The 21352-nt window shown below is 40.5% G+C and overlaps 2 protein-coding genes and 1 non-coding gene across 13 annotated transcripts in view; 1 reads left to right on the forward strand and 2 right to left on the reverse strand.

Moving 5' to 3' along the window:
• ptk2aa (protein tyrosine kinase 2aa) overlaps positions 1 to 17197 on the forward strand; it is a 63270-nt gene extending 46073 nt beyond the window's left edge. For 5 of the 11 annotated variants that reach the window (XM_040021440.1, XM_040021443.1, XM_040021448.1 and 2 more), the window contains 21 exons: positions 105 to 161; positions 1113 to 1133; positions 2545 to 2642; positions 2784 to 2868; positions 2961 to 3061; positions 3218 to 3333; positions 3839 to 3939; positions 4274 to 4363; positions 4458 to 4662; positions 5006 to 5108; positions 5253 to 5315; positions 6810 to 6920; positions 8074 to 8178; positions 11701 to 11763; positions 12389 to 12428; positions 12737 to 12840; positions 13332 to 13340; positions 14390 to 14545; positions 14702 to 14782; positions 15353 to 15438; positions 15525 to 17197. In XM_040021440.1, the coding sequence (XP_039877374.1) occupies positions 105 to 161; positions 1113 to 1133; positions 2545 to 2642; positions 2784 to 2868; positions 2961 to 3061; positions 3218 to 3333; positions 3839 to 3939; positions 4274 to 4363; positions 4458 to 4662; positions 5006 to 5108; positions 5253 to 5315; positions 6810 to 6920; positions 8074 to 8178; positions 11701 to 11763; positions 12389 to 12428; positions 12737 to 12840; positions 13332 to 13340; positions 14390 to 14545; positions 14702 to 14782; positions 15353 to 15438; positions 15525 to 15651 (1922 nt within the window). In that variant the 3' untranslated portion in view covers positions 15652 to 17197. The remainder of the gene's footprint in view (positions 1 to 104; positions 162 to 1112; positions 1134 to 2544; positions 2643 to 2783; positions 2869 to 2960; positions 3062 to 3217; positions 3334 to 3838; positions 3940 to 4273; positions 4364 to 4457; positions 4663 to 5005; positions 5109 to 5252; positions 5316 to 6809; positions 6921 to 8073; positions 8179 to 11700; positions 11764 to 12388; positions 12429 to 12736; positions 12841 to 13331; positions 13341 to 14389; positions 14546 to 14701; positions 14783 to 15352; positions 15439 to 15524) is intronic. The other 6 variants (XM_040021444.1, XM_040021445.1, XM_040021447.1 and 3 more) reach the window with 3 other exon arrangements.
• Positions 17198 to 18064: 867 nt separating this feature from the next.
• On the reverse strand, positions 18065 to 18137 carry trnav-cac. The gene has a single exon. It is a non-coding gene; the product is annotated as a tRNA-Val (tRNA).
• A 1098-nt stretch (positions 18138 to 19235) lies between these two features.
• rplp1 (ribosomal protein, large, P1) lies at positions 19236 to 21327 on the reverse strand. The gene is made up of 4 exons (XM_040021453.1): positions 21110 to 21327; positions 20209 to 20283; positions 19575 to 19689; positions 19236 to 19368 (listed from the first exon to the last, which is right to left on the reverse strand). The coding sequence occupies exons 1-4, from the start codon at positions 21179 to 21181 to the stop codon at positions 19286 to 19288; spliced, it is 345 nt and encodes a 114-aa protein (XP_039877387.1). The 5' UTR covers positions 21182 to 21327; the 3' UTR covers positions 19236 to 19285.
• Between the last annotated feature and the right edge of the window lie 25 nt (positions 21328 to 21352).

Raw genomic sequence — 21352 nt, forward strand, 5'->3', positions numbered from 1 at the left:
GTCATGGACCCTTCTTAACGGTAAACCAGTTTTTGTGTCATCATTTGTACCAAGTGTGTTTTAATGTCTTGCTATTGTGCGTGTGTGTGTGTGTCATGTTTCAGAAACCGATGACTATGCAGAGATAGTTGATGAAGAGGACACCTACACCATGCCCTCAAGTAAGTCACTTATTCAGTTTGCTCTCTTTCTAAACTCATTTGTACTTAAGGACTCTTAAGAACTCAGCTTCTGTTGCACTGGCACACGGCGGCTATAAATTTCTCGTACTCAAACAAACGTTAATTTCATTCTGCTCCCTAATAAGCGAGGTTGTGGTGTGAATCGCTTCCAAGAAACACACTCGCACAACGAACCCGAGGAGTTGCATTAAACCGCGTTTGGTTAGGCAGCAGCTATCAAATTCTGGCTGGTTTTCCTTCATCCTTTCTAAACAGCAGAGACGCTAGAGGCCGCAGCTTGTGCCATGTACGTGTGGTCATGGAGACGCATCACATCTGTCGGATTCATTCATGCGTTTGTCAAAAGCCTGAATGTGCTGGTTTGTTTGGCTGTAGTTCTGTAAGTAGTCGTGGCTTTAGCTCCATTATTTTTAATGTGGATGTTTTGGCCAGTTCAGAGTACTTATGTGTTTGATTGTGCGGCCAACTTTGAAAATGGACTGTTCTCTTTCCCCCCCAAGGTCTTTTTCTATCTGTCTCTGTCTTGGCTCTTTCTTTCTTTCTTTGTCCTTTTTTTTTTTTTTTTTTTGCTTTGCTTTTTTTGGTCTCCTTTAGGAGACTTCCTCTAATCAGACTCACTGCAGACATATTTTCCTATCCTGTGTCTGACTTTGTATGTGTGTCCATGTCATACCGGCTGCTGAATGTATAAAATAAAATCTGTAAAACGGTAACAGCTGGAGAGCAAGCTTAGATCTTTGAATTATTCTGTGGCGGTATCGACAATTATCAGATAATGAGCAAAGTCGGCCAGTTATTGTTGTCTGCGCACGTTTGTGTGTTTGTGTTTTCTGAGCTAGTTTCAATCTTAAAGCTGCTGCCTGGCTCTCCCCCCGTCTCTTCATCTCCATCTCTTTCTCTCTTCCTCTTTCCCCCCCATCGCCAACACAGTGAGCTATGGAGTAGTTGAAGGTAAAACTCCCTCTCTCTCTTTCATTCTCTCTCGTTATTTTTCTTTTCCAGGAATCGTAGTTTTTTACATCGTAGTGTTTTTGACCATGACCTCCAGTAAGCGCATTGAAAAGCCAGTAATGAATAAGCATTAGCTGTTTATTTGATCTTTAACACCTGGAAAAGAAAAAAAAAGACTTAAATTGTTGTTGAGTTTTGTTTGGGCTTTTTCTTTTCTTTTCTTACTCAGTGGTATTTTTTATCTTGTAGATCGCAGCTCGTAAAGGTGAACTCGGGCGTCGGAACTGAGCGAGAGCCAATCCATAAACAAATCATTATGCTTCAGTACATATAACACTTTGTACTGAAGTACACTAATAAGTCAATCAGAACTTGGGAACATGAAGTAAAGGCAGACCTCTGGAACAACCTAACAGCATTTGTTGTGTTTTGGCTTGGCTCTCCTTGCACCATCCTGCTGTTATCGTGTCTTTACTACTTTTTTTAAATTTGTTTCTTTTTAAATTGTGTTTTGTGGTTATGGTTCTTTCACAACTTCTTTTATGTTTGAAGAAATTATTAATTTCCTGAAAGTGAATATCAGTGTGGTTTTAATTACAGTAAATCTTTCATAATGGAATGTGTGTTTGGTTACTGCTGAACTGGTTTTGCTTGGGTTGGTTGAATCCAAACAACAGAGCTCTGTTTAGCCTGACAGACAATTAAACTTGTAAAGAATAAGTTCCCGATGGTGAACGACCCCAATAAACCTTTTCAACTTGAGCTTCCTGCGGTTAGTTGGCAACTGACATTAATACACCGCCGCAGAAATGCTTCCGGGCTTTTTCAGCAAGGCGGAAATATTAATAACGCTTTAATGTCAAAAAAACAAGCAGTTTCTCTCCAATCCTTCTGGATCCCAAATTGAAATTCTTTTTCACAACTACTTGATCGTATTTCCCCCCGCAGTTTCTCTGCAACATCACTACAGACATCATTAGAGGAACAAGTGCATTATACTGGGACACTCGTGTGCATGTTCATGTTGTATGTTGTTGGTGTGTTTGCAGATCTGTGTTGCAGCGTGCATGTTTTACCATTGATCTAGTTAGAGAGGAAGAGGCTTGATCCAGGTCCTACTGTTTTAGGTTTGTTGTAAAGTGAAACTAGTGCCAATGGATGGGGTTTGCCTAAAAGGGCAGCGTAAGACTGCCAGAATGATAGAAATAATTTAAAACTAACTTAGAAGCATATCGTGGAAACTTTTCCACAATAAACTATCTAAATATATATATTTTTCTTGCTTAAACCTCATCCATGGTGTTGAAATAAATGCCAAATGTGACAGGTTCTTGCTTTTTTTCATCCACTGAAAATGCCCTTACTTCCTTCCCTATTCTTTTTCCTTTCCTCTTCTTACTCTGCCTCTCAGCGCGGGACTATGAGATCCAGAGGGACAGGATAGAGTTGGGCCGCTGCATTGGAGAGGGTCAGTTTGGCGATGTACACCAAGGAGTCTACAACTGTCCAGTATGTGAAAACACACCAACATGCGCACCTCTCTGTTAATGCGTGTGGGCCAAAAGGCTTGTACAGTCTTGCTGTGTTATTTCGGCGAGCTTTACAGTGTATCATCTGTTAACTCCTGTCTCGTGTGCTGTTTGTTTGCAGGACAAAGCATCTCTAGCTGTCGCCATTAAGACCTGTAAGAACTGTACCTCTGACAGCGTCAGAGAAAAGTTCCTGCAAGAAGCACGTAAGATGCAATTTTGTGTGTTTGTCAGTGTGTCTCACATCACATTAGCATTAAATGCATGATGATGCTATTACTGTCTTTTTTCCTTGCAGTGACAATGCGTCAGTTTGACCATCCTCACATTGTTAAGCTGATCGGCGTGATCACAGAGAACCCGGTGTGGATCATCATGGAGCTCTGTACTCTTGGAGAGGTAACCCTCATACTGTGTGTGTGGGATAATCTTGGTATTCGAGTTCTCTTGAGATGGCAAGAGCCATAAAAAGCTCAGTCTTGGTATGTCAGCGTGGTTCATCTTTTAACAGTGCCTCTGTCATTTCCTCCCTTTGTTTTCTCTCTCTGTCAACAGTTGCGCTCGTTCCTTCAGGTGAGGAAGTACAGCCTTGACCTGGCCACGCTCATCCTGTATGCCTACCAGCTCAGCACAGCTCTGGCCTACCTGGAGAGCAAACGCTTTGTACACAGGTAAACACACACACATATGCTTCTGTAGCCTGATTGAGGTGGGGGGGAGTGGAGGGCTCAGACTATTAGTGCCAACACCACAGATTATACTGAAATTGAATTAAAAAGGCATTTTCAACTACACGAACACCTGCAGGACTTTCAGTTTCTTATATAATCTCAAAACATATAAAAGTGCAAAATTATATTTCCTTTAATGACAACATTCTCTGAAGATCTTCCCACATTCACCCTGCCTTGTTACAATTTTACCAGTTTACCCAACAGTGAGATTTCAGACTCATGAATCATCATTTCGCATCACAAATGACAGTTGGGATGTTACACAATCGGATGCACATATGTGACAAATGAAGCATTGCATTGTGAGTCTGTGAGTGTGCGTGTGTAAGGATAATATATTATGTTTCATAAATATAATGTTACAGTTGAGACTACACACGGATCACAGCAGTAGGTTTTAGGTTTTCTTTTTTCCTGCTTTTTAAAAAAAAATAAAAAATAGGGATATAGCAGCTCGCAACGTGTTGGTCTCTGCGGTGGACTGTGTGATGCTTGGAGACTTTGGTCTATCACGATACATGGAGGACAGCTCTTACTACAAAGGTAATGAAACAACAAAACATTCAGTCGGATTTTAAGTATCCTTAGAGTTTCTGTGTAATTTCCACATTAACAGGTGTGTAAAAAGGCTCCTGTGAATTCTATAAAATGGGGAAACAAAGAAAGTGCAATGCTGACCTGAAACCAGCCAGTAGTCTTCGTTTAAATAACATTTAGCTGCCAGTGCGTTACCACCATCTACTGGTGACATCACGTTATATCAGCTGTTCTCTGCGTTACCAACTCATTGCAGCCTTTTTGTTGAAACACTAACTGGTGATAAATTTTTCTATTCTCTGCCTTAGTGCTTATCTCTGTGTCTGTGTTTGTGTCTCAGCTTCTAAAGGTAAACTTCCCATTAAGTGGATGGCTCCTGAATCTATCAATTTTAGGAGATTCACGTCTGCAAGTGACGTCTGGATGTTCGGTGAGTTTTTTTTTTTTTTCTAATCCAGCGCCACTGTGTGATGATGTGATTCATCACTGTAGGTGACTTTTGCGTGTCTGCGTCTCCCCCATAGGTGTATGCATGTGGGAGATCTTGATGTACGGCATCAAGCCCTTCCAGGGGGTGAAAAACAATGACGTGATTGGCAGGATAGAAAACGGGGAGCGCCTGGCGATGCCTCCCCAGTGTCCGCCCACCCTCTACAGTTTGATGACCAAATGTTGGTCATATGACCCCAGCAAGCGTCCGCGATTCACTGAACTCAAAACACAACTCAGGTAAAAAATAAACATAAAAAAAGTATTAAAAATATTTAGTATTTAGGTAGTTTAAAGGTAGTTTTTAATAATTTGCTTTAGGTGTAAAACTTTGATGTTGTTGCCATAATAGAGATGGCCTCTGTCTCAATCTGACCCCATGGAGTAATTTTGCCTTGAGTTTTTCTTCTTCTTCCTTTTCATTAAGTTTAATTGGTACTAAAAACATGACATTGTTTGTTTTAATTTCTCTAAAAATCTTTGACTTTCAGTACATTGGTCAAGATGAAATAGTGCACTAAACCAAAAGAGTGCATGACCGCTCGATTCAATTTCCTCTCTGGCAATGTTTTAATTTCTGAAGCACGATACTGGAGGAAGAGAAGCTCCAGCAAGAAGAGAGACTCCGAATGGAAATGAGGAGACAAGTCACCGTTTCATGGGACCCAGATGAAGCACCACCTAAAGTAAGACTCAATGACTGTTTGTGCTCGATCTGCCTTTTTGAAATCATTTGTTTCCCATCCTCCCATGTCCTTGTTATTTCTTGTATGTCTGTGCGAGTCTTTGTTGTGGCTGATTAACACAAATTGTTTTCTCTGTGTTTGTAGCCTAGCAGACCAGGTTACCCCAGTGAAGGCTTCGTCAGCAACTCCCCGCACAACCACTTTCCGGTAAACAGCACACAGAAGCACACAGATCTTCATCAGTGAGGAACCTGTGCGTTCCTGTTCTGCCTTATTCAGATTCAGCTGTCCTGTGAAGCACTACAGAGATAGATAGTGAGCTAGATGCTGTAAGGCCTAATGTGGACAATGACAGTCCATTAATATATAAACCACTCCTTGTTAATGACTGACATCTATGTAGTCTGATATACTCTGCCATTATCTTAAACTGTGGTGAGCATAGTTTCATTGCACCTGACGAAGGTCACTTTGACCCACATGACATTTTACATCATCTGTGAAAAGATGGTTGAAAAAATGGCTTTTTCCAAGCATCTGCACACAGCTGTACATGCCGTAAGCAGTTACACAATTCTGTTGTTTCAAAACTGTCCCCCCCAATTTGTGTTAGATATTTACAAAAAGCAAAACAAAAATGAAAGTTGCTGCCAAGACAAATCTTTGGTCACGACTGAGCAAAAAATGCAAAAGGAAAACAATTCAGTCAGCAGTTTCAAAAACAAACCTGTAAATGATATTCTGTAATACTAAAACAAAACAAAAAGATCTGTAAGGTTGTACAAATCAGCTCTAAGCGTGAATGCTGTCATCACAATAAGGCCAACCCAATAAAGTCTGTGTTAAGTCTGGAGTAGCTCTGACTGTCAGGCACACACTGCTGCATGTGTCTGAGTCAAAGAGAGACATGCAAGGACAGAAAGAGTTTGAGTGCAGTTATTCTTCTCCTCATAAACCAGGCAGACAGCAGGCATTTCCTGTAGTGCTAAAAGCCGCTTACTCGTGGACAAACACACACGGGCGCGCACACACAAACACACACTAACAAATCAAAGCCACTCTTCAGCTCCTGGCAGCAAGCTTTTCTTTGGTCCTTATAAGGAGTGCGTAATTCAAACTGCCATTTAAGCCTAACTTGATAACATCGGACTTTAGATTAGCATCTGTATATTTCTGCATGCATTGCACACTAGACTGAGGTTTAAAGTGCATTTGAAGAGATTTTAACACTTTCTGAATCCATTTGCATGCCCGTCAGTGAAATAGTTACCGGTACTGGCTTTGGTAGTGGTTTTTCATAAGTATTCATTGATTTCCTAGTGTTCTTCTTATGTCGGTAGATTTCTGTTTGTTTTGCCATCATCTGACTGGTTTAGAGCGTCTTTAAAAGCAGACTTTTTGTGAAAACGTAGACGTGGAAAGTTGAATGATAATCAAAGTTTTCTCTTCTGCTATTTTATTATCTGTGAATCCTTCGTCTTTTATGTCTTTGAGTCCCCATTTTCTCATTATTTCTTTCTATTGACGTCATTCTCTTTCCTACCAACACTGCTTTAGAGATAAAACTCTTAAATCTTCTAGTAACATAGAGCCAGATGTTGCAAAAGAGGAAGAACTTTACACTGCTTGTTTGTTCATAAATATTTTTGATTGTTTTCTTTGTCTGATTTTCTTTTCCACTTTCAATCTGTCCTCCTCCAGCAATCAGCACATGGTGGTGTAGGTGGAGGAGTTGGAGGCAGCTATCCTCCTACTGATTCCTGGAATCCGCACAGACCTGAACATACTGCACCATGGAGCCCGAATATGGAGGTGTGCGCCCACAAATGCATTTGACACAGAACTTTCACCAGTCAAACATGAATTTGTGTAACATCTCAGCCACTCACTGAACCCACTGTCGTAACTGTTTGTTGAATTTTTGCCTCATATCAAACACAGAAAACACATAGTGGTTAAAGCAGTTATGACCTGCATATGTGTTTTGTTTGGTTGCCAGGCGAAGCTAAAATTAAATCTCAAGATTTGTATCTGTGTGTTTGTGTGTGTGTAATTTACTTTTCATTTTAGGCAACCTGAGCTGGTTACAGCACAGTAGTGCGGGACATGCACTTGAATTTTTCTGCAGTTTCTTTTCCAAGCAGACCAAACAAAGTGCTTCGTGCTAAGGAATCGTGTAACGGCATTTAAGAAATGTTGAACTACTGTCTTTCAAGCATTTTTATCAAACTATGAACAGTCATGTATGGGGGAAATAAGAGGTTTTGACAGGACTCTTGATGTAAAATGTTAAAGTTCATGACAGTACAATTAGGAAAAAAAGGATTATTTGGAAGGATTTCCAGGAAAAAGCCTATTCTCTTTAAAAAGAAGATAGCAGTATGACTTGCATCTGAACAGTCCATACTTATGGAACAATGTCCTTTAGACAGCCTAAAGTGGATGTTATGTTTCAAAGTTATGTTTGGGCCATAATTCATCGAACATTTCTTTTTTTTTTTTTTTAGCAGTTACAGGATCTGGGCAACTTGCCGAACTCCTCTGTAAAACAAAGTATTCTGTGAGGCTACCTGTCCGTCATTAAACCGGACAATAATCCCAAGCACAACAGCAAATCTTTGTAAGAAAGGACGAAAAACAAAAGTTCCAATGCCCAAGTCAATGTCCAGACTTTGAAATTTGAAATGCTGTGGTGGGACCTTAAGAGAGCTGTGAATAAACGAATTCCCGTAAAGCCCAATGAACTGAGGAAAGTCGTACAGAAAATGCTTATTATAAGTTATTGCAGCTAAAGCAGGTTCTACAAGCTACTGAATAATGGGGTGTGCTTAGTTTTTCCACAGGACTGACTAATTATAATCATTAAATCACGATAAGCAAGATTTATTCCTTCACTGCTACGTCTTGATAACAAGGCGCACCTAAGGACCTTTTTTTCCCTCTCTCTCTCTCTCTCTTTCTACAGGACATTGGGTGTGTAGGTCAGGCTCTGATGGAGGAAAGGCTGATGATGCAGCAGCAACAGATGGAGGATGACCAGCGGTGGTTGGAGCAGGAGGAGAGCTTCATGGTAATTAAATTATACAGACTCATAGTGGCTGCATTTAAATATTCCCTCCTATTTTAGCTTTCTACATTGCCACTAGTGTTTTTTTTTTCTTTGTCACATCCATAGTGAAGATTATGAATCCAAAGCAAAATAAACTGGGGTAAGCAGGGCTTCAGTTGCCCCTTAAGTCAGCTAACCAAACCAGCATTATTTGTCTCTTTTCAGTATTAACACATGTGGCTTATTTATACTTTAAAAAGCAAACAAAAGACACAAATAAATTCAATTCCATTTTATTTATATAGCACCTAATCACAACAACAGTTGCCTCAGGGCGCTTTATATTGTAAGGTATGAGCCCTACAATCATACAAAGAAAACAGAGAAATCCCCAACAAGCCGCTATTAGCAAGTGCTTTGGTGACAGTGGGAAGGAAAAACCTGCAGCAGCATCAGGGACAAGGAGGGGCGGCCAGCTCCCATGACCAGTTGGGGGTGAGCGACTGAAGAGAGGACAAAAACATGCTGTGGAAGAGAGCCAGAGATGAATAATAACTAATAATTAAATGCAGAGCGGTGTATAAACACAGAGTGAAAAAGGTAACTGAAGAAGAAACACTCAATGCATCATGGGAATCTCTAAACTAAGGAAGAAATCAAGGTCACCTGATTCAACCCTGACTATATGGTTTATCAAAAAGGAAAGTTTTAAGCCTTATCTTAAAAGTAGCAATAGTATCTGTCTCCTGAATCCAAACTGGAAGCTGGTTCCACAGAAGAGGGGCCTGACAGCTGAAGACTCTGCCTCCCATTCTACTTTTAAATCCTCTAGGAATCACAAGTAAGCCTGCAGTCAGAGAGTGGAGAGCTCTAATGGGCAGATACGGTACTATAAGGTCATTAAGATAAGATGGGACCTGAGTATTCACCTGATTATTTAAGACCTTGTGAAGAGCATGTGAGGAGCAGGATTTTAAATTTAATTCTGATTTAACAGGGAGCCAATGAAGAGATGCCAGCATAGGAGATATCTTTTACAACAGCAAATCATTTTGATTGCGAAATGGAACAAAAATCCAAATAAATACTTTATGAAGATGTAAATATAAAATTAGTGAGAGATTTTTTCCCACTTGGTAAACCCTCTTCATGTCCACTGTTGTTGCCAGACGAGCTGCAGAATGTCTTTTTCAGATCTTTGAACTGGCTCAGTTGTGCGTGCATGCTTGATTTATCTCATCAGACACTGAGAAATCCCCAAAAAGGAGCCAAAATACTGCTTTTGCAAAACAAGTCTGTTTTTCTCCTCTGCTCAGGTCAGATTGTTTCTCTGCTTGTCTCGATGGCCTGTTTTTCAATTTTAAGCCAAATGTTGGAGAGCTGAAAGGCAGTGAAAAAAATCAAGCATGAGTAATGAGCGCTGGGGAGTTGCTGGGTCGGCCTGTCATGTTTAACATGATTTCCTGTTCTACTGCTTCATAGACCAGGAAATCTGTCAGGGCAGATATGACGGGCTGAATGACTGATATCTTGTTTGTTAGCTGACACCAGGGGTGGTTTTTTTTTTCTTTTTTTCTGGATACTTTATATACCTCGCTGCACAAACCTTGAGGACCTTGGACCCCTGGGGAAATTAACACCCAGATTAATGGCAAAGGGGGCGGACCTGAGGGGCACCTTTTAACCTTTGCACTTTATGACTTGTTTCTCACTCATGTAATTAGTGGACAGGTTTGGATGTACCACCTGAATCACAGCCACCTCAAACATTTTTTCAATAAAAGCTTTAACAGCCACGTTTTCGAAATCTCATAAAGAGGGACTGACTGGCACTCACTACCCAGGGCATGGATGTAAAAACCAAAATTGCTCCCTACAGATTCTCTGCTGAGCTGAAGCTAATCTGATAGTATCTTGGTTCCAGCAGCTGAAAATGTAACAACAGACATAGATTTAATCGCAAGGTAGTGTGCTTTAAAATCAATAGTGCTGTAGATTAAAACCCACTGTCCACAGGATTTGTGTCAGCTGCAGGGTCAGTCAGTGAGCAGGTAGTATTACAAAGCCTATTTGAAGTCTAGTTAAATTAATATTCTGACGTGTATGCCGCTGTGACCCTGCCAGGAATGCGATAAAAAACGTTCACATGATATTCTCAGCAGATTAATAGTAGTGAAACTGTTATAAATGTCACATTAAAACCAAATGTGTGTTTGAGCTCTTTAGAAGTGCCTCGTGCTATCTGTTTTTCTTTCTTGGCAGCTGACCTTCATAATATTTGCTGGTGCAGATTGAAATCCATTTTTAAACCTAGTCTTTTGCAGGTGTAGTTTAAATGCTTGCCTCTAATTAGCAACGCATTCCCGCACAGAGCGCATGTGATCAGTGGTGTGTTGACTTCTGGTCTAAAGTCTGAGTGAACCTTAATCTCCAGTGGCAGCTGTTGTGGCCGTTACTCCTGCCTAAAATCATTCTTGAACCATGTTCAGCTGGAGAAGTCAAGTGAAAGCTGCTGTCGTACGTTTGAAAGAAGCAAGTGGAATTTTTGCTGTGAGGGAAAACGAGCGCTGGATTCGGGATATGCAGGCTAAGTTAATGTAGAATATGTGCTGGAAAATTACAGAAGTAATAAAAGAGCTTAAGGCAAAACAGGCAAGTAAATTTGATGTGTGAGTTCAGGCTCATCAGGAGAGTGGAAGAAGGGAAAGAGAAAAGCAAAGAGAGGAGGACAGAGGGAGGGAGAAAGGAAGTGGGATTGGCAAGAGCGAGGGAGAGGGAGGAATGAACGAGGAGTCGCCCGTCAGAAAGAAGGAGCGAGAGAAACAGGAGGAGATCCAGAGAGATGGAAAGAGTGGGAGGGAGAAAAAGAGAGGACAGTGAGGCAGTTGGATCTTTTTCTCTTTAGGATTTAGTCTCTGTGCCCAGCGGAGCTTTTCTTCCTCTGGAAAAACTTTTTCTCCTGCCTTTTCCTTCTCATCCAGTCGCCTCTGACTCAGGTTTTCTCTGTCTTTTGCAAACTTCTGCATTTCTTTGTGCCGTCTACCGTCAGTTTCTCTATGACTTGAGCTGCTCCATCTTTTATCGCCCCTTCTATTAAACTTTCGATCCTTATCCCCGCCCTTCTTTCGATGGCCTCCACTCTCTGCATTCCTCCGCCTGACTTCATCAACCTATATTCTCCCAGGATGCATCTCTTCAAGGCGTGCTTCACCAAAACGGTACTGGAACAGAAAGCGAGGGGATGCTGGAACTATTCAGTCGTGTAGTGATCTCTTTGTGAGCAGGGCTGTTTTTTTTTTTTTGATTGTCGCTGCTAATATTTTAATTTTGCAAAATCAGTTTTGCTTTTAAATTGTGATGCTTGGTTAGGAAATGAAATGATTTTGCAGCAGTTTTTATGAATTACAAATAAAATGTTACATATTTTATTCTTTTGCTGCAATGCCTGGTACAATGTGCATATATTTCTGTATAAAATATATATATTTATGGCTTTTATATTTAATCCTTTCTAATCCATTGTATGTCTGTGTCTCCCTGCAGAAGGCGGAGTCCAGAAACAGCAGAGGGAGCGTCGACAGGGAGGACGGCACACTACAAGCACCGGTCAGTCTATGTGTGCGTGTGTATGTGTGTGTGTGCTTTGACATTTTAAAATTGGATTCACTTGTGGTTTCGTTGAGCTGTGGAGCATGGTTGGACAAATGCTTGTGGTGCTAAGAAAAACGTAATAGAGAGGTAGCAGAGAGATGATTATAAAAAAAAAGGGGAAAAAGCAGAGAAAAGCTCAAAGAAAGAGAACCAGAGTGAGGCAGAGGGGAACGCGTTCAGACAAACGGAGAGGAAATGCAGACGGCGGGAGAAGAGAAAGTATTTCAGTCTGTGAGCCATGAAGGGCACTGCCTACATACCGACCACTTGACCACAGAGGACACATGAGAACTTTAAAGGCAGAAGAACTGGACGTTAACTGTACACAAGGGTTATAATAGCCTGTAGCTTAGGCAAAAATGAGGACATTGCTGGTGATTCTTCTCGGTATGCGATGGCAGCTTCCAACTTTGTCTTATATTTAGCTTGTTTATATTTGTGAATGTTACATTTATTGTTTCTGTGAGATTTATTCCCCTAAATAAAAGGTTGGTCAATGTGGATGAGAATTTATTGATACTAGACTTATAAAAGTCTGAGATTACTGGACAAATTTAAGTGTGTCTGTCTGTCTGCACAGGGTGGAAGTCAACATATCTACCAGCCTGTTGGGAAACCAGGTGAGAGAGCAAACACACTGACATGTTTAGTAGAAACAGACGGTGACAAGTATTGAAAATAATAAGTATTTTCATCCCAACATTTGTGGTGGAAGAAAAATATTAGAACTGGTACATTATTAGTTGGCATTGTTGACGCATGAACATGTCGGTCGCTATAGCATTTCAGTGGTAAACTACTTTAAACTACTTTGTATTCTGTTTCTTAAATGTAACTCATATTATAGTCTAGTTATCTGTATAAAAATGTACATGCTATGTTGCTTCATGGCAAAGATGCTAACCCACAATTTTGTTTTTTCCCCCAGAACCTGTGGCACCTCCCAAAAAGCCACCCCGCCCAGGAGCTCCAGCTAACTTAACCAACCTGCCCAGTCTCTGCCCCGTAGAAAGCTACAATGACGGGGTCAAGGTGCATATGAACACACAAATTCCAGCAAGAACGTGAGGTTTAAAGATGATTAAGATTAGGAACGGGCTTTCATTTCTCTGTTTCATAGAAGTCTGTGTTTTACTGTGGTAATTTGCACGCTCTTGCCTACACATAGCTTTTGATTTGGTTCTTTGGTATTGTGCTGATGGGTTGCATGCCGGTCCATGTCATGCCTTGCCTGTGGTTGGCTTTGGCCTAATGTGCTGTCCCTCTTCTCTCCCTCCCTTTTTACTCCTTCTCTCCCCCCTGTTACTAACTTCCATCCACTACTCCTTTAACCTGCTTCCATTCTGTTCTTATTCCTTATTTTCTGACCCGCGGCACCGCATCCACACACCCACCAATCCATCTCTCCGACACATTCCCTTTTTTCACAACCTGCGTACTGCGTTCCCCTTCAACCACTCCCCTTTCAAACCGCATCCACCCGACCACCACCACTCCTTCCCCTGCCCTCTTCCTCCCCCAAGCCGTGGAGGGTAAGCTAATCTTTGTGTGTCTGTCCTCATTATAGAGTTAGCCAGCTGCTAGTTACAGTCACTTTCATGTTCTCAGAGTCGTTCAGTCATTTTCTTCACCAGAGAAAAAAACGGGGAAAAAATAGAAAACAGTTGTTATTAATGGAACCGTGGTTATGAACTGCTGGTTAGAGATAGATTGCATATATAAAACCTTTTTTTAAAAATGTGCAAGCAATACTCCTGGTGAAGAAAAAATTGATGTAGATATTATAGCACATGTCAGTAGATTTGTAGCAAAAGTCTAACACTGTGTCTAATGATCGAAGTTAAAATGACGAACTTCTCAAAAGTTTGATGCATCAAAAACATCTACCTCCAAATCTGAGTTATTGTCCACCATCATTTGGAAAAACTTTTATTATTTTTATTGTTTTGGTTTTGCCTTATTTTGTTAATGAAAACTGTGGCTTTCAAATTGCTTAAGCCTTGCTTTAACGTCTCAATAGTAATTGCTTCACCACGACATTTAAAAATGTCTCGTAGCTTAAACACAGTTACGTTGGTACCTTAAATCTGTAAAACAAGGTACAGAGTTTTAATTGGAAAACGCCATAAAACGTTTTCAAATGGTTCAAATTAAAAGGGCTTTTTTGTATAAATGCCCACCTTACACACAGCAGATGTGCAGTGTCTGCTTAGTGTTAACATCTGTATTAAAGTCACTTAACAAAGAGTTGAGCTTTGAGTTTGTCACTTAACAACCATTCTGTACTAACATGCCTGCTGCTCACTGTAGAAAAGTCAGTTTCTCATCATTAGCTAGAAATGCTTGTGGCTAGAAATAGATTGTCTCCAGTTTATCTTTGCATATACTGCCACCTACAGCTAAATGTGTGAAACTACCATCACTTGCCTGACCATGGCAGAAGAAAGAGCTGTGGGCAGTTTGAGTGATGTTAGTCGTTGTTTAAATTTGTATATTTAAAAGAAATAAACTAAGAAAAAATAGCAATGAATTGGAAACTTAAATCTTTATGAGTAAGTCTTACTCCGGTCTGCTGGTACAGTTGCAGCCTCAAGAGATCAGCCCACCTCCCACTGCCAACTTGGATCGTTCCAACGACAAAGTGTATGAGAATGTGACGGGACTGGTTAAAGCTGTGATCGAGATGTCGAACAGGATCCAGCCCGCTGCCCCGGAGGAGTACGTCCCCATGGTCAAGGTAGGGTGAACGTCACGGTTAAGATCTTCAGACAACCTTCACTGTTATTTACACTTTGTGTTACACTGGCAGAGTGTGAAAATTGAGAAAATATTAGGGTGTGGAAGAGCCAGTTTAATACTACAAACTTATGATTGTATGTGTTTATTGTCATAGGAAGTGGGTTTGGCTCTGAGGACTCTGCTGGCCACAGTGGATGAGACGATTCCTGTGCTGCCAGCCAGCACACACAGAGAGGTACAAAGAAACTCCTGTGATAAGAGAAAACCACTAAAAGGGTTCAGTGATAGGTTGAAAACTACGGTAGATAAACTGTCTTTCGTTTGTTTTTGGAGTTATTTTTGATCTTTTTCATGAGAGTTTCTTAATTTCTTGTCACAGCAACTACTCATTGGCGAAACATTGTTTATCCAGTCTTGTACACTGAATCTTCCTTCTTAAAAAACCAACAAAAGGAATGTCTGTTCTTTGTCTGCTACGACAGCTTGAGTAAGGGTTTCCTTATGTAGTACTACTACAAGGCATATTTGCTAACGACACCGTAGTGTAAAAGGTAACGTTGTAGCTAAGGTGTCCATAGAGACAGAGTGCTTAAAAAATAACCCGTAAAGATGTGTCTCCTGTCCCACTGAAGCCGATGCAACTGAGGTCCACATAGATGTGAGAAATGTACCCTAACAGGCAAAGCACCTGTGTTGTCATTTTAAAGCCACTTTTGGTATTGAAGTAAATACATTTCTTTGATCTTCTTCCTTTGGAAGTTATCATTTATCATCTGATCCTGACATTTTCTTTGTCTTTTCATAGATTGAAATGGCCCAGAAGCTGCTGAATTCAGATCTGGCCGAGTTGATAGCGAAGATGAAGTTGGCGCAGCAGTATGTCATGACAAGGTGAGGATTAACACGTTAACGGCGCGTTTTCTTGATTTATTTTTACGTCGGGGCTCATGTAGTAAAAGCTGTGTCTGTTTCGACAGTTTACAAAAGGACTACAAGAAACAGATGCTAATGGCAGCTCACGCCCTCGCAGTTGACGCCAAGAACCTGCTGGACGTCATCGACCAATCACGGCTCAAGATGATCAACCAGACCCGCCCACATTAGCCCGGGATCTAACCAACTTGGCGGTTTTTGATGCAGTGAATCCAAATGCAGGACAGGAAAAGAGGGCCCGGGAGTTTGGTAGTTCTCGGGAATTTAATAAGAGACTGAGAAGAATCGGCAGGTGGACAGAGTGATGAAGGTCTGACGTGGAAAACCGATGAACAGCAGACACGACAAACTGAAACAATCAGCCCCTCCCCCCCTCGTTCTCTCTGGAAAAAAGTCATGTTTTGGCCAATGTTGTGTTGTTTTGTACTTCAGTTGTATTATTGCCTTTTTGTATCCAGAGAAACCCTCTTCTGTCTCATCACATATCCTCAAAAAGAAACCCTTTTTTTCCAGAATGACTCATTACTCATTTAAATCTTTGAAGATTCAAATAAAATGTCTGGGAAGCTCACTTGAAGGACTGGACAGGTATTTTTGGTGAATGGACCCACCAATCTTTGCCACGAGAACACATGACTGACACTCCACAAACGCAGGAGGAAGCAACTGGAACTGAAGAGCCTGCATGAGGAGGATGATGAAGATGATTTCATAAAGTTCTTTAAACATGCTTTTATATTATTATTATTATTGTGGTTGTTGTTGCTATGTTCATCCCTGCAGTATGCCTCTGTTTTCTTAAACTTTGTATGAACAAAAGTGATCGATTTACACCACGGTTGCTCATAATTTCATCTCTTTTCTCTTCTTTTCACCCCACTCTAGACTTCTTTATCTCAGGCATCAAGATACAGCATAAACATTTGAGTATTAAAAAAAATGCAACAGCTATAGGTCTTTTTAAATATAAAAACTGCTACATGCAACTTTAAAGTTAACTTGCATAAGTAAATATACAAAGAAGCTCTATTTTTAACACATTTCTGAGGCATGAATTGTTAGTAAATAATAAATATTGGAGAGGGGAGAACAGGAGGGAGGAGTGGAAGGGACAAATGGAGGGAGGGTAGTTTTTAAGTTATAGTGCAGGTGCTAATAATACTATACAGCTGCTTGCCCTGTGCCAAATGAACATTTCACTCAAAACATTGCTTAACTGTGGAATACAAGAACAAGTTTAGCAACAGCTTAACTGTTGTTTCTCTGCTTATCCTCTAAAATTTTGATTGGTTTGTATATTAAAGCTCTCTGTACCATGCCATCAGTCGGGTTGTTTCCTCTTTGTCAAACTTTCAGGTGATTAGTAGAATATTTAGTCTTTGTTGCACTCTAGTTGTATCTGTAACGCACCAAGAGCTGTTTTAAATTAAGGGTGTCGACCTCATTCGCAAGGGTTTGGTCATGATTTTAAAATATGAAATTGTTATCCTGTTTTCCTCCCCCACCTTTCTACCTCCCTCCACTGCAGTTATTTATACCTTTTTAATCCTTCTCTACTTCTGGTCTATCTATTCTTCCCCTCACCTTTGTGTTCCTTCTCTCCTCCCTCTCATCCTCTCGCTGTTCCCTCTCCCCTGAGGTGAGCAATATTCTCAGGAAGGAGACAGTTGTACAGTTGCTAAACCGAGCAAATAAAACACTGTTATTATTGAAGCAATTCAGGTTGTTGTCTTGTTGTTTCGTCTGTTATTTGTTTCACTGTCTGTAAGATAGCAATACATATTTTATGCATGCTTAATTACATACTGTAGATCTATGTGGGAAACTCATGTTGGGCTTTTTGGTTTGTAAAGCATCGAAAGACTCAATAATTCAAGTAGAGCTCCTGAATTAAGGCTATTTAGGATTTTTTTTTTTTTTTTTTGCCATCCATAAGGCAAAATTTCAGTCCACTTCAGTCATAACAGCAGTACATCATGGGAAACCCCGAGTAGTTTAAGGGTATTGCAGCATAATTGAGGTATAGTTCAGGGTCCCCTAATCCAACCATAAGTATTATTTTTATCAAAAAGGAAAAGTTGAATTTTAAGTTATCTCATAATTTCAATTTACTAACTCATACTCAGATTTGAGAATATAACTTGAAATTTTGAGTTATTAAGTCTTACTTTAGTAATAAAATAAGACTTTTGTAAGTAAAATAAGTAAATGAGCTCAGCATGGATCATAAATGAACATAACTGTAAGTGAGCTTAACCTTTGGCAGGTTAATAGTTAACCCACCAGCAACAATGGGTTCCGTTTTAACCCCCTTACATTGACAAAATTAAACATATTGTGTGTAGGGGAAGTCTAAGGAGTAAAATGCATGAGGTTATTTGGGGATTAAATGAGTTAATGTGCAGACAATGCTAAAGTTCATGCTGATGGCATGGTTTTGATGATCTTAGAAAAGTTGTCAGTGCTCTTGGATCATAAGTCTTATTGCAAAACCTAAACTAAGAACAACTGAACGTGTTTTGTGACGTTCAGTTGTTCTTAGTTTGGCTGTCGCTGTGAGTGGAAAAGAAAAATTTATAAAACTTGTTTCCGCCCGGTTTCGAACCGGGGACCTTTCGCGTGTGAGGCGAACGTGATAACCACTACACTACGGAAACTGCTGTTAGTAATCCGTGCACTACCTTGTATACAAATATTGCAATATATGCAATCAGGAATACGATGTTTTATTTTGATACACAAGTTTAGTTCGATACATTTGTGGATTTCCCCACCACCTGGTTAACTCCCGGTTGTGTGACTCTGTTAGCAGGACAGGCACAGAGAATAATTTTGACTACTGATGTTACATCTGACGCTGAAACCCCGAGTGTCAAGTAAAGCTTAAAGCCTTTGTCCAGGCCAGCAGAGCCGTGGACTGCCTGGTTATGTGACTCGAGCAGTTCATAAGACTGTGAAATTATGGGGTTTTTTTGTTGCGTGCGTTGGATCTGAGGTGATTTTGAGGTATCACCAGCTTGCAAAATTGTAAGCAGATTATGGAGCCACCAAAAAGGCGAAAAATATTAGCATTTAGGGAGCATTTGGAGATGACACATTCACTGGGCTTCATGCTATCACTACTTTTGACTTGAAGTAAAATCTTTTGAATTAAATGTATATGCCGAACTGAAAGCCAATGATCTGAAAGCTTAGAGGTCATTATTTATTCAGGGTACTGTCATCATCTTCTAAATTGTATTAAAAGTCATCTCCACAGTCTAACTTAAGATGACCATTGATCAGTAATAAATCCATTTACCCAACGTATCAAACTGTATTTCCAAGACAAGCTGTTGCCGATCTCCTAAGTTTACTCCAGATCATGAAGTCTTCTACCAGTTTTGCACTATGCAGAAACATATTTTATCAATTGGCTGGTCAAACTAATGAGAATTGAAAGTAACTGAGAATGAAAAGTAAAATCTTGAGTATAATTTGGATGATCATTGTATTCAGCTTTTACAAAACTGACCAACAGTTCAGTAGTTGCAGTTTTGTGAATTATCAGCACACAGCTTGCCATGGCATTAGGTTCAGTGCCTAAATTGAATGTGCTGAAATATAATTTCTCTCATGTCCAGGGAAGTGAAGTCACTACAAATCTACAGCCTTAAATGTCACTTTAGGTTAATGTGCTGACAAATGCTGCAGATTTAAATTGTATGTGCAGAATTTCTGTACATAAAAAACAAACAAAAACAAGAGACAAGGAGTCATTTTTTATACTTTTATTGTGTTTTTTGTATAAAAAAAAACATCTGTTTTAGTCAAAGAGACCAAAGCCCATGTCGTCGTCTGACTCCTCGGACTCTTCCTTCTTCTCCTCCTTCTTCTCCTCCTCCTTGGCTGTAGAGGGAAAACAAGATGTAGTTAAGTCAAAGATGACTACACAAACTAAATTCAGAAGAAAAGAAAAAAGTCAATTTGATTTCTGAGGTACATGAAATCTGAACTTGAAGGAGAAACTCAAAAGTGGTACAAGCCCAAGACTGCATTCACATTATTGTTATGTAACTGCAAATGTAGCGCTGGGAAATGCTTTGTTTAGTTACCTGGGGCGTCACCAGCAGTGGCAGTACCACCTGCAGCAGCAGCGACTCCAGCGGGGGCTCCGCCGCCAGCTCCAACATTGCAGATCAGACTGCCGATGTCGATGCTGGACAGAGCCTACCAAAGAAAATTCACAGGTTACGTCACTTTATTCACATGTCCAGCGCTTGTTATAGAGATCAGTGTATTTAAAAGGCAGGGCATCAAGCATAACTCCTACCTACCATGCCTAAAGACTCTTTACAGCAAGTGTAGTATGTTTTCATTTTTTAAAATTTTAGCATGTTCATAATTTGTGTCCTACTCATTCATTGAACTTTCTTTAAGTGGCAGCACTGTTGCATCAAGACATTTATTCCATATTCATGTGTTTACTCATACTGGCAACAACAGGAACAATATTAATGCTTTCAGCCTGACATAACTTTAAAAAAAAAAGAAATTTAAATGTAAATACAGACCATTAAAACACACAGAAAGCAATGAACAGGTCTGTTTCACTATGGCACGTGCAATCAGTAAGTCTCCTTTACAGCCACTTAAATTTGTATTGGTTATAAGAGTATTGGGATACATAAAAACTGGCAGATCTTCAGATCTATTCAGTGATATGATTTCAGAAGTGTGTTCTCTCACCTTGGCGAACAGACTTGGCCAGAAAGGCTCCACAGTGACTCCAGCAGCCTTGATCAGGGCATTCAGCTTGTCCTCCTGTGGACAGACAAATAAATAGCATAACAGCCATCATTATTAAACTCTACTTCACATGTTGAACCACTTTTGGGAACCCCTTTTGCTAAAATATGAGCGATGACATATAAACTGGTGTTCTATAATGTGTTGAAGCTAACACTTTCAGTGATTACAAATATAATTTAAGAAAACATAACTGAAACATGTCCTCATTCCACTTTCTCAGGTAAACATAATGTGCGTGAAATCATACACTGGTGGTGGCAAGCCACAGCCTTCAGAAGCCAGGCTGCCTGACACTGGCGCCACCGAGCCCTCTGACGACCACCACCAGTAGGCACACATGGGGTTAGTATCTTGCCCAAGGATATTTGGCATGTAGCCTGGGATCGAACCACAGACCTTCCGGGGATTAGGTGACCCGCTCATGCAACAAGCTCTAACAATAACAACTTTGAACGGTGATGCCAACACTATAAAAATAAATGTTGTACTCTTGATGAGTCTGACCACACAGCTTGTCAGTGAACACCACATCCAGACCTGTCAGCCGAGATGTTTAAGGCTTAACTGACGGTTAAATATCAGCATTCAGAGTAAGAACACAAGACTGAGCTGTCCAGCTAGAAAAACGCGGCCTATGAATAGCAACTAGCATGACGCCATTTTAGCCAGTTCGCGGACATAACTGGCGTTTGTCCGATATATTAATATACTGGTTTATCTGTAAACTTTAATGTCTCATTTTTTGTATTTCGGGATATTTATCCCCAGAAAAAAATGTTCAAGAACGACCAATTCAGACATATTGGCTGAAATATCCCGGGTAACCTAGGACACTTACGGTGACGGTAACTTCATCGTCGTGGAGGATCAGAGCGGAGTAAATGCAGGCGAGCTCGGATACGGAGGCCATCGTAGATGTTAGATTTAATGTTCGTAGGGTCAGATGCCTGAAATTGACGGTGCTAGTCGCCGGATTGCGGGCCTTAGCTTCTGGTGAAGAACCGAACACCTCAAGCACGTTGAATTCCTACAGCAGAAAAGGGAGGGCCGAAGGGGGGAGCTCAGTAGATGTACTGTGCGT

The sequence above is a fragment of the Simochromis diagramma genome, unplaced genomic scaffold (assembly GCF_900408965.1).
Source record: "Simochromis diagramma unplaced genomic scaffold, fSimDia1.1 OVJJ01000753.1, whole genome shotgun sequence".
NCBI classification, from domain to species: Eukaryota; Metazoa; Chordata; class Actinopteri; order Cichliformes; family Cichlidae; genus Simochromis; species Simochromis diagramma.

Bases quoted from the DNA above. Each gene is read 5' to 3' on its own strand.
- rplp1 (XM_040021453.1), bottom strand. From the start codon at position 21,181: ATGGCCTCCGTATCCGAGCTCGCCTGCATTTACTCCGCTCTGATCCTC. The intron at 20,284-21,109 runs GTAAGTGTCCTA...GTCTGTCCACAG, and splicing joins ACGATGAAGTTACCGTCACC to GAGGACAAGCTGAATGCCCT. The intron at 19,369-19,574 runs GTAACTAAACAA...TTCCCTCTACAG, and splicing joins CACTGCTGGTGACGCCCCAG to CCAAGGAGGAGGAGAAGAAG.